Source organism: Narcine bancroftii, chromosome 8 (assembly GCF_036971445.1).
Source record: "Narcine bancroftii isolate sNarBan1 chromosome 8, sNarBan1.hap1, whole genome shotgun sequence".
Lineage (NCBI taxonomy): Eukaryota > Metazoa > Chordata > Chondrichthyes > Torpediniformes > Narcinidae > Narcine > Narcine bancroftii.
Window position 1 is genome coordinate 74,633,005 of NC_091476.1, and position 11,925 is coordinate 74,644,929.

At 44.8% G+C, this 11,925-nt stretch overlaps 1 protein-coding gene across 6 annotated transcripts in view; it reads left to right on the top strand.

Annotated features, from left to right (window-relative positions):
* pola2 (polymerase (DNA directed), alpha 2) overlaps nucleotides 1-10,847 on the top strand; it is an 89,616-nt gene extending 78,769 nt beyond the window's left edge. For all 6 annotated transcript variants that reach the window (XM_069894162.1, XM_069894164.1, XM_069894168.1 and 3 more), the window contains 3 exons: nucleotides 1,222-1,281; nucleotides 6,006-6,132; nucleotides 10,361-10,847. In XM_069894162.1, coding sequence (XP_069750263.1) covers nucleotides 1,222-1,281; nucleotides 6,006-6,132; nucleotides 10,361-10,510 — 337 coding nt within the window. In that variant the 3' untranslated portion in view covers nucleotides 10,511-10,847. The remainder of the gene's footprint in view (nucleotides 1-1,221; nucleotides 1,282-6,005; nucleotides 6,133-10,360) is intronic.
* The last annotated feature ends 1,078 nt before the right edge of the window (nucleotides 10,848-11,925 follow it).

Consider the following 11,925-nt stretch of genomic DNA (forward strand, 5'->3'; position numbering starts at 1 on the left):
CACATACCACTTTAAGTAATTCCAATCCTATAGGTGCTCTGTGATTAATAAGGGATTGCTTAGGTAGTATGTGGGTGGAAAGAAAAAGGTTAGGAACCACTGATTTAGACCATAAGGTATCGGAGCAGAAATAGGCTGTTCAGCCCATCAAGCGAGGTTGTGTTGTAGGTTAGGGATTGTCTGTGAAACACGAAAGTCTGCAGACGCTGCGATTATAGTAAAAACACAGAGATGCTGGAGGATCTCAGCAGTTTTTGTAGCGTCCGTAGGAGGTAAAGGTATATAAACGACGTTTCAGGCCTGAGCCCTTAAATTTAGACGTACAGCATGGTAATAGGCCCTTCTGGCCCACAAGCCAGTGCCGCCCAATTAACCTACAAACCACTGGTACGTTTTGAATGGTGAAAGGAAACCGGAGCCCCCGGAGGAAACCCACGCAGACATGGGGGAGAATGTGCAAATTCCTTCCAGACAGCGGCAAAACACAACACTGCGCTGGAGAAACTGAGTGGGCCAAGCAATGTCCTTTATATGAAAAAGATAAGGACACATTACCAATGTTTTGGGCCTGAACCCTTGATGAAGGTAATACAGGAGAAGCCCTTCATCAAGGACTCAAGCCCAAAATGTTGATTGTGTATCTATAAAGTGCACTGTCTGACCCACTGAATTTCTCCAGCATTCAGTTTTTATTTCTGTACACACAGCTCTGGATTCGAACCCAGGCCGTAATAGCGTTGCGCTAACCACTACATTAATGGTGCCAATCCCCACTACGCTAACTGTTCCGACCCCCCCCCCCCCCCCCCCCCAACCACCAAATGTCAGTTACTTTCTTAGAGAGACCTGAATATAAAGGCTGGATGGAGAAAGGGCAGGGGGAGACCAACAGGCAAAAGGTAGTAATTGTTCGTGGGTAGGAGGACAGGAGAGGAAAGGTGAGAATTGATTGGGGGACAGAGGGTCACTGTGAATGCAAAACTGGAGGAAAGAAGATAGAGGAAAATGGAAAGAGAGAGAGACAGGGCTAGAGGAAAGGAGATGTAGGGATAGATTGGTGCCGGGGGAGGGGGGTTAGGCTAATGAAAGCCGGAGAGGTCGATGTTAATGCCATCCAGTTGGAGGGAGGCCAGACAGAAGATGAGATGTTGTTCCTCCAATTTCTGCACTGTGTGTGAACCTAGTGACTCATTAACCCTCTGTGCCCATCTCCATCTTCAGTTCTCCAGGCGGATCTGACCGATTTACAAGGATTGTCAAGCACATTCTGACCCAGAGAAGGTGAGCAGTTTACATTTGGCCTCCTGTCCCCTCGCCCCTCTGCCTCCCACATGCACCGTTTCATACTCCACCGTTTCAAAAGATGCCCACTGCTGTAAAAATAAATAGCCTTCCTTTGAATCAATAAGGTCATGTGTCACGAGATTTGTTATTTGGCGGCGGCAGTGTTGTGCAGAACAAGGTGCAAAAATCAGTATAAATTACAATTCTGTCGATATTTTAAAAAAATAAATAGTCCAATAAAAGAGAATAAATGAGGTAGTGTCTGTGGTCCATTGTCCGTTCAGAAATCCAATGGCAGAGGGGAAGAAGCTGTTTCTGTATCGTTGGGTGCTTGTTTTCACGCTCCTCTACCTCCTTCCTGATGGTAACAGTATGAAGAGGTCATGGCCTGGGTGATGGAGGTCCTTGAGGATAGAGGCTGCTTTCTTAAGATATCTTATAAATATCCTCGCTGGAGTGAAGACTGATGTCCATGATGTCGCAGGCTGAATTTACAACCTTCTGTAGCCTGTTTATCTTGACATTTGAACATTAGTGGGTTGGCTTCTCCCATATCATTGCCCTGCAAACCTAGCTCATTAGTCATTAGAGATAAAGATACATAGCCAAGATTTTGGGCCTGAGCCCCTCATTAAGGTTCACAAAATCACAAGATATAGGAGCAGAAGTAGGCCTGTCGGCCCATCGAGTCTGCCCCGCCATTCTAATCATGAGCTGATCCATCCTCCCACTCAGCCCCACTCCCCACCCGACCTTGATTCCCTGACTAATCAAATACCTGTCAGTCTCTGCCTTAAACGACCTCACTTCCACAACCGCCTGCGGCAACAGGTTCCACTGACTCTCGACCCCCTGACGAAAGAAGTTGTTCCACATCTGTTTTAAATTGATGCCCTCTTGTCTTGGACTCGCCTACCATGGGAGACATCCTTGCCACATCTTCTTTGTCCAGGCCTTTCAGCTTTCAAAGCGTCTGTGCTTCCCCCTCTTCCTGTTCTCCAACGTATGGGCAAAATGCAGGCGGACCCCGGGATAAAATGGCAGGGGAGCAGCATATTCCCATGGGCAGGAGGTGATAGAATGATAAGGGAGGGAGGATAGCTATATTATTGGAGAAGGAAGGGGATGGAGAGGTGGCAGAAAGGAGATGGAGGGATTGGGAGAACGGTGAATGGTCTTTAGCAGAAACCAGAGAATTCAGTGTTAATGCCATCCAGTTGGACAGTGCCCAGACAGAATATCAGGCAGGTGTTGCTCCTCCAATTTACATTGGCTTCAGTTTGACAGTGTAGAAGGCATGTCGGCACAGGAGTGGGGGGGGAGGGGGTGCAGAATTGAAATAGTTGGAGATCCCTATCACTGCTGTGGCTGGAGCTAAGGATTAACCTGCCGAGTTTCGAGGAGTCACGTGATGGAGTAGTGGCCGGACGGTGAACTCCAGCCCTCTCCAGAAAAGTCGGGAAAAACAAAAGAAAACACAAAGGCACAGAAATAAAAGTTACAGAAAAGTGAGTATAAAGGTGGAAAGAAGATGGCGACAAAAAAAGAAAAATCGAAAGCAACGGTAAGAAGAGAGGAAGAGAAGACAAAGGAGGAAAAAGGTGAAGGCCTTACCTGTCCGAAGAGGCCCGCTGCGGAGAGAGAAACCCGCTCCCTCAGGTCGGTAAATAATGGACTACAAAAATGGCTCGCAGAGCCGAGTAAAAGTGCGCAACCGTGCATGAAAAAAAACACACCGACGGGAGGGGGGACCAGCTGGGGAGTCGATCTCCACAGCCGGCAACGACAGCTGCAGAACACCTGCAGCAAGAAGAGACCACAGAAGACAATAGAAACAAGAAAGAAGAGGAGGAAAGGGCACCAAAGAAACAACAGATGGTCAACCCAGAGGAAGAAGAAGAGGAAGAGTACAGTGAAAAAGAAGAAGAAAAGAAAGGCAAGGTAAAGGATATACTTGCTCTTATTAAAGGATACATGGAGTCATTTAAAGAATGGCAAACACAGGAATTTAAGGATTTAAGAAAAAGAATAAACAACACAGAAGAGAAAATAAATAAAATGGAGATGACCTTAACAGAAATGGGAAAGAAAATGGACAAGATGGAAGAGCGGGCAGTAGCAGCAGAAATGGAGGTAGAAGACTTAAAAAAGAAATTGGAGAAATCTAATAAAAAAACTAAAGAGACACAAGAACTACTAGCTCAAAAAATAGATACAATGGAAAACCATAACAGAAGAAATAACATAAAGATAGTGGGCCTTAAGGAAGATGAAGAAGGCAAGAATATGAGGGAGTTTATAAAAGAGTGGATCCCTAAGACCCTAGGATGTCCAGAACTACAGCAAGAAATGGAAATAGAAAGGGCACATAGAGTATTGGCCTCTAAACCACAACCACAACAAAAACCAAGATCTATTGTAGTAAAATTCCTAAGATATACTACAAGAGAAAAGGTACTGGAGAAGACAATGGAAAAAGTAAGAGAGGGCAACAAACCACTGGAGTATAAAGGGCAAAAAAATCTTCATTTATCCAGATATAAGTTTTGAACTCCTAAAGAAGAGAAAAGAGTTCAATACAGCAAAGGCGATTTTATGGAAGAAAGGGTATAAATTTATACTAAAGCATCCAGCGGTATTGAAAATATTTATTCCAGGACAACAAAACAGACTATTCTCGGATCCAGAAGAAGCACGAAAATTTGCAGAACAATTACAAAAATAGACTGAGGGAGGAAGACGGGTAATGAGAGTTAAAATGATCACGATTGATATGTATGTGGGTAAAGACAAAAATAGACTGAGGGATGAAGACGGGTAATGAGAGTAAAAATGATCACGATTGATATGTATGCGGGTAAAGAGGTATAAGAGTGAATAGAGACAATGAGCATACATGAATGTATCTGTACTTAGAGGAAAATATAGATAGTATAGACAAGAATTAATAAGGGAAGGTAATGGAATAGAGAGAATAAGGAGGGAATTAAAAGAGTGACCTTTGTGACATATGAAAAGTGAAATCTTTTCTGGGGGAGGCGGGGTGGGGGGAAATAGCGGTCACTGCAAAATCAGTTCACGCTTGCGAGTGGATTCGCAAATCCAAATGGAGAGGGGAGATGTGGTTGTCCGACAAGGGATAAAGGACAACTCAGGAGGTGAAGGGGAGATTGGGGATAAATAAGATAGAAATAGGAGAATAAGGAAAATGTTGGATGTTGTAGGAATGTTGTCTTATAAAGAGTTGAAAATAAGAAAACAGAAATGGAAAAGGAGGAAAGGTAATGATGGAAAAACGGAAAGAGAAGATAAACAAAATATAAAAGGGCTACGCTGAACTATATGTCTTTAAATATTAATGGAATACATAACCAAATTAAAAGGAAGAAACTACTAAATTTAAATGAATAAATGTATTCCATTAGAAAAAATAACATATAGGTTAAGAAATAATATTGAAATATTCGAACAAGTATAGGAGCCTTACATTAAATACAATAGCGAAAACCTACCGGGGACAAACATTACCTAAGTTGATGGAAGGAGAAGGAAAGAAAAGAATGGACTCAGTAGAATTTCTGGTGTAATTTTGTTGAATGACAACATTGTCTGACTGGCTTAATGCAACCTAGATTGTATACCTAAAATGGATGAGAGGGGGGGGGGGTGGGGGGGGGTTTGGGAGGAAAGTGGGGGGGGGGGGGAGAAAAAGTCACTGTATATGTGTGAAAAAGAAATAGTGTATATCATGGCTAATGTGATTTATGGTGTGAAAAATAAAAAATTTAAAAAAAAAACCTGCCGAGTTTCCAGCGCTGTGTTTTTAATCCAGTCACTGCATCTGCAGACTTCCATGTTTTACTCCCTCATTAGTCACAGTGGTAGATTGGATCACTTCTCCAATTCGAGCCCCACCCCCTTCCCCCCCTTTCCTCCATACCCTCCCATCATTCACCACATTTGTCTTTATTTCCACCTTTGCTGGCTTGCTCCATGCCCCTCGGAGCGTTGCTAAGTTCACACCCACTGCTGGCAGAACATTAATCCTTTATCCCCCAGGGAGAGGGAGTAGAAATTTTGCCAGCTCCTTGTGGGAGTTCAGAACGCCATCAGTTCCAAGTCCCCTGCAGTATCTTGACTCGAGCCTACATTAACCATTTGTCATTGTTACCAGGTCAGAATCCTGGAATGTCCCCGGTCTGGTGCTGGGATTACCGTATATACGAGCATAATAGTATAGTCAATACTGTGTCAAAGCTGACTTCCCTATTTCTGGCCCTGGCCGCCTGCCTACCCGAGCTCCTGACGCCTTAACCATAAACTCTCGCCTAGGTTTCAGCTACCTGTCCACCCAACACCCTGAACTTGGACTTAACAACCAGTCTTGGCCTTCTGAGCTCCTAACGCAGGTATCTACTGCGGTCACAAGTAGTATCCGTGTAATAGTTAGCCCCTGAACTTTATCCTAAAAATTGGTCCACAAATTAAACTATACACAGAGATATATGGAAATCGTCACATGAAGCAATGGCTCGGGGGTATGGGGGGCTGCTGGCTATGTGCAGCAGTAAGTCCACATGCACTGATCTCACCTGACACCTCTTAGAGTGGTGGACCTGGGATTGCACTGCATTGTGGGCAGAATGGCTTTAACACATTAAGCAATAGATTCTGGAGAAACTACTTATGAACTGTCTGTTTCTTTGCTTCCCACCCCACAGCTACTATCCCCTCTATCCACCAGCAGAAGAGATGAACGTAGACTACGAATGCTTCCAGCTGTACGCACAGCTCCCTGTCACTCCCGACATTTTAATTATGCCTTCAGAACTACGTTACTTTGTCAAGGTGAGCAATGGCGAGCAGGAAGGAGGATGGCTATTTATTTTTTTATATATATGTTTAGACATGCAGCACGGTAACAGATCCTTCTGGCCCACGAGTCCGGACTGCCCAAACATACCCATGTGATCACTTAACCTCCCGTACGTCTTTGGATCGTGAGAGGAAACCAGAACACCCACGAGAAACCCGTGCAGACACAGGGAGAACATCTGACAACCCGGCAAAAACCAAATTTCTCCAGACCCGGGGCATACAATTAACAGGACATAATAATCACATATATTCATGAAGGTGTACAGTAAAACTCCCAGTATCCAGCACCTACTGGGATTGGTAGATCCCAGATATGTAATTTTTCCGGTTGCTTGAGACTCACTTGTACAGCGCCTAACTAATGCACCTACATTAAGAATAAACAATTTAAAAGTCAAAAATACTACACTGAACAAACTTCACTTGCATGAATATATAAGCCTTGGGCAGCACTGTTGGCGTAGTGGTTAGCGCAACGCCTTTGCAGTGCTGATCAGGAATCCCACACTGTCTGTAAGCAGTTTGTACATTCTCCCCATGTCTGCATGGGTTTTCTCCAGGGCTTCGGTTTCCTCCCACCATTCAAAACATACCGGGGTATAGGTAAACAGGGTGTAAAATGGGTGGCACGGACTTGTACGGCCGAATTGGCCTGTTACAGTGCTGTATGTCTAACTTAATCCCCTTCCCTTCCAAGTTTACTGATAAAGCCTCTGACCAGGCCGACTCTTACTAAAAGGGATCCGGCAGCACCAACAAGTGCATGTACTCCGTGTCTCAGTTTTCCAGGACTGGTTCACTGGTTTTATATCAGTAGTAAAGTGCGTATATGTGTAGGCTTACCCATGGACCCAGTCCAGAATATATATGATGAAAGGTTAAAAATGGCCAGAGTGCAAAGGGTTAAAAAATGCAGAAAGATCTTCTGGTGGAAACAGGCGCAAACAATCTTGCTGGAGGAACTCAGTGGGTGAAGCAGCGTCTGCAAAGGGTTGGTCGACATTTAGGATGGGAGAGGAGAGCCAGTTTAAAGACGAGGATTGAGACCGGGGCTGGGAGATGACAGGTTGGAACCAAGTGATGAAGGGATGATGGGCAGGTGGAGCCCAGCTGGGGGAAGGGGTGGACTCATGACACATCAAGCTCTGGGCAGTGGTGGGAGGAGTCACGTGATGGAGTAGTGGCCGGACAGTGAACTCCAGCCCTCTCCAGAAAAGACGGGAAAAACAAAGGAAAACACAAAGGCACAGAAATAAAAGTTACAGAAAAGTGAGTATAAAGGTGGAAAGAAGATGGCGACAAAAAAAGAAAAATCAAAATCAACGGTAAGAAGAGAAAGAGAAGACAACGGAGGAAAAAGGTGAAGGCCTTACCTGTCCGAAGAGGCCCGCTCCCTCAGGTCGGTAAATAATGGACTACAAAAATGGCTCGCTGAGCCAAGTAAAAGTGCGCAACCGCGCATGCGCAAGGAGTCGCGCATGCGCGATGCGCATGAAAATAAACACACCGACGGGAGGGGGGGACCAGCTGAGGAGTCGATCTCCACAGCCGGCAACGACAGCTGCAGAACACCTGCAGCAAGAAGAGACCACAGAAGACAATAGAAACAAGAAAGAAAAGAAGGAAAGGGCAACAAAGAAACAACAGTTGGCCAACCCAGAGGAAGAAGAAGAGGAAGAGTACAGTGAAATAGAAGAAGAAAAGAAAGGCAAGATAAAGGAGGTACTTTCTCTTATTAAAGGATACATGGAGTCATTTAAAGAATGGCAAACACAGGAATTTAATGATTTAAGAAAAAGAATAAACAACAGAAGAGAAAATGAATAAAATAGATATGACCTTAACAGAAATGGGAAAGAAAATGGACAAGATGGAAGAGCGGGCAGTAGCAGCAGAAATGGAGGTAGAAGACTTTAAAAAGAAATTGGAGGAATCTAATAAAAAAACTAAAGAGACACAAGAACTACTAGCTCAAAAAATAGATACAATGGAAAATTATAACAGAAGAAATAACATAAAGATAGTGGGCCTTAAGGAAGATGAAGAAGGCAAGAATATGAGGGAGTTTATAAAAGAGTGGATCCCTAAGACCCTAGGATGTCCAGAACTACAGCAAGAAATGGAAATAGAAAGGGCACATAGAGTATTGGCCTCTAAACCACAACCACAACAAAAACCAAGATCTATTGTAGTATAATTCCTAAGATATACTACAAGAGAAAAGGTACTGGAGAAGACAATGGAAAAAGTAAGAGAGGGCAACAAACCACTGGAGTATAAAGGGCAAAAAATCTTCATTTATCCAGATATAAGTTTTGAACTCCTAAAGAAGAGAAAAGAGTTCAATACAGCAAAGGCGATTTTATGGAAGAAAGGGTATAAATTTATACTAAAGCATCCAGCTGTATTGAAAATATTTATTCCAGGACAACAAAACAGACTATTCTCGGATCCAGAAGAAGCACGAAAATTTGCAGAACAATTACAAAAATAGACTGAGGGATGAAGACGGGTAATGAGAGTAAAAATGATCAAGATTGATATGTATGTGGGTAAAGACAAAAATAGACTGAGGGATGAAGACGGGTAATGAGAGTAAAAATGATCACGATTGATATGTATGCGGGTAAAGAGGTATAAGAGTGAATAGAGACAATGTGCATACGTGAATGTATCTGTACTTAGAGGAAAATATAGATAGTATAGACAAGAATTAATAAGGGAAGGTAATGGAATAGAGAGAATAAGGAGGGAATTAAAAGAGTGACCTTTGTGACATATGAAAAGTGAAATCTTTTCTAGGGGGTGCTGGGTGGGGGGAAATAGCGGTCACTGCAAAATCAGTTGACGCTTGCGAGTGGATTCGCAAATCCAAATGGAGAGGGGAGATGTGGTTGTCCGACAAGGGATAAAGGACAACTCAGGAGGGGAAGGGGAGATTGGGGATAAAGAAGATAGAAATAGGAGAATAAGGAAAATGTTGGATGTTGTAGGAATGTTGTCTTATAAAGAATTGAAAATAAGAAAACAGAAATGGAAAAGGAGGAAAGGTAATGATGGAAAAACGGAAAGAGAAGATAAACAAAATATAAAAGGGCTACGCTGAACTATATGACTTTAAATATTAATGGAATACATAACCAAATTAAAAGGAAGAAACTACTAAATTTAAATGAATAAATGTATTCCATTAGAAAAAATAACATATAGGTTAAGAAATAATATTGAAATATTCGAACAAGTATGGGAGCCTTACATTAAATACAATAGTGAAAACCTACCGGGTACAAACATTACCTAAGTTGATGGAAGGAGAAGGAAAGAAAAGAATGGACTCAGTAGAATTTCTGGTGTATTTTTGTTGAATGACAACATTGTCTGACTGGCTTAATGCAACCTAGATTGTATACCTAAAATGGATGAGAGGGGGGGGGTGGGGGGTGGCTTGGGAGGAGGGAGGGGGGGGGGAGAAAAAGTCACTGTATATGTGTGAAAAAGAAATAGTGTATATCATGGCTAATGTGATTTATAGTGTGAAAAATAAAAAATGTAAAAAAAAAAAAAAGCTCTGGGCAGTGGTGGAGACAGAATGGGGAAAGAGACACTATGAACAGAGGGAGAGAGAAGGCAGAGGCGGGGTGGCCAAGATAGAATTGCAGATGCTGCGATCTTGGGCAGAAAACAGTCGGCACAACATTGATGAAGTGGGAAACGTTTCTCCAACTGGCACTGCTCCACCTGCAAAAGTTCCTTCAACAGTTTGTCCTTGACGTCTGAATCTTTAGCCTTCTCTCTATTGAAATAGCAGCCCCCATCAAAGGGGACGATGCCATAGAGGACCAGATTGTCTTGGGGGGAGGAGGGGGAGGATTTGCTGGTTTTCGACATACCGCACATAACGGGCCCTTCCAGCCCACAAGCCATGCCACCCAATTAATCTACGCGCCTCCCCCACCCCATACGTGTCAAACGGTGGGAGGAAACTGGAGCCCCCGGAGGAAACCTACCCAGACACGGGGAGAGCGTACAAATCTTTTACAGATGGCGCCAGCTTTGAACCTGGGTCGCTGGCACTGTAACGGCGTGGTGACCCTAACCCCCCTCCCTCCCCAGCCTGCCTCCGTCCTCCGATGGGCGCACGCTGCAGACGGTGACCATGAACTCTCTTTGCTCACCTGTGCACTTTGCTCCACATTAGGAGGTCCTGGGCTGCGTCTGCACCAACCCCGGGAGGCTGACCAAGGGTCACGTTGGTGGGACCTTCGGCCGGCTGCTGGTGCAGGAACAGAAGAGTGGGAAGGTGGAGAGGCAGACCCCCTGCGTGGCCGCCCAGGTGGTGAAAATCTGAAGCCTGTCTCCACACCACCCCCTCCTCCAAACTGCGTGGAAGATGTCTGATTCCTGGCCGAGATGTGAAGAAGCCGGAACTTCTAAAGACAACGAGATGGCTGGGAGGGTGTCCCTTGGTAAGACTAGGCATTCCCATTAAGATCCTCCTCATCTCTTCCTGCTTTGATTTGGAATCAATCAGAGCCTGGCTTGCCCACTTGGTGAAGCACGACAGCCCTGCAACATTGGAGTTCTTTCTCCCCCTGTTTATTTTTTGTCTCATCCTTTCCCTCAGTACCCACAAAGAGGGATTGGTTTTTTTTCCCATGTAAATAAAATGATTTGATTCGCTCAAAGCTTACCTTTGTGATTGTCTCACCTGGCAGATGATGTGCACCACCTTCCTGCTTCAGTTCCACGCGGATATGGTCTCATGCAATGCCAGTAGGCCACCTACAAATTGGAGAAACAAACCCTTGTACTGCGTCTGGGCTCCCTCCAACCCGATGGCATTGACTGCTCCGGTTTCCATCACCCCTCACCCCATCTTTCCCTAATACCCTTTTCACACTGAAGAGCTGCGTTATTGCCAAATACATGACCCTCCCCACCCTCCCTCTGGAAGTTGGCTTGGGAACAGAAGAAAAGCCTGGTCGGTGAGTCCTTTTGCACAGCAAGCCGGCTTCCCAAAGCAAAAGAGGTGGGACATGCCCCGCTTCACCTCTGACACTACCTACCTTGGCAGATAAAAGGTGGGTAAGTTCAGACACCCCCCCCCCCCATCCACCTTCGACACGTTCACATAGGTAGGGAAAGTATTTGAAAGGCATATAATAACTGGCTTGAATGATCTGTGTAAGAGAGATATGTCTCCTTTCCTCTAGTTTTGTCTGTCTTTCCCTTTAGCCACTTTCAGGTGCTCGGACGCAGATAATGCGCCGGCAGACGCGGCTGGGGGAGTGCAACTGGGATGTTAAGGTGGCCGCGGAGAAGACATCTTTCTGTCACCTGAACGTGCCAGCTGAAGGAGAGCCCTGTCCGAGCGGGCGCTGGCTCCTGTGGACTGTGGCCATAGTCCCACTGTTGCTTTCAGGTGCAACGGGGGATGCTCCGAGCTGGAGATTATACCTACAGGAGGAGGGTTAGGTAAGTGCTCCTTCTGGCCAGGTTCTCCACTTTCAGGTGGCCACCCGACAGCTGCATTGGGGTATTCTGGCCACCTGAAACCGGCTTATGTCTCACTTACCTCAGTTCTCCTTTCAGAGCCAAAAACACTCTCCCCCTCTTTGAATCAATTCTCACCTTTCCTCTGTCCTGCATCCCATCCGTATTTAATTAATGCTTTTTGTCTGTATTCCTCCCCCTGTCCTTTCTTTCCCTCTCCCCAATCTTTTAATTCAGGCAAAACAGAAATGCTGGAGGAACTCACTCAGT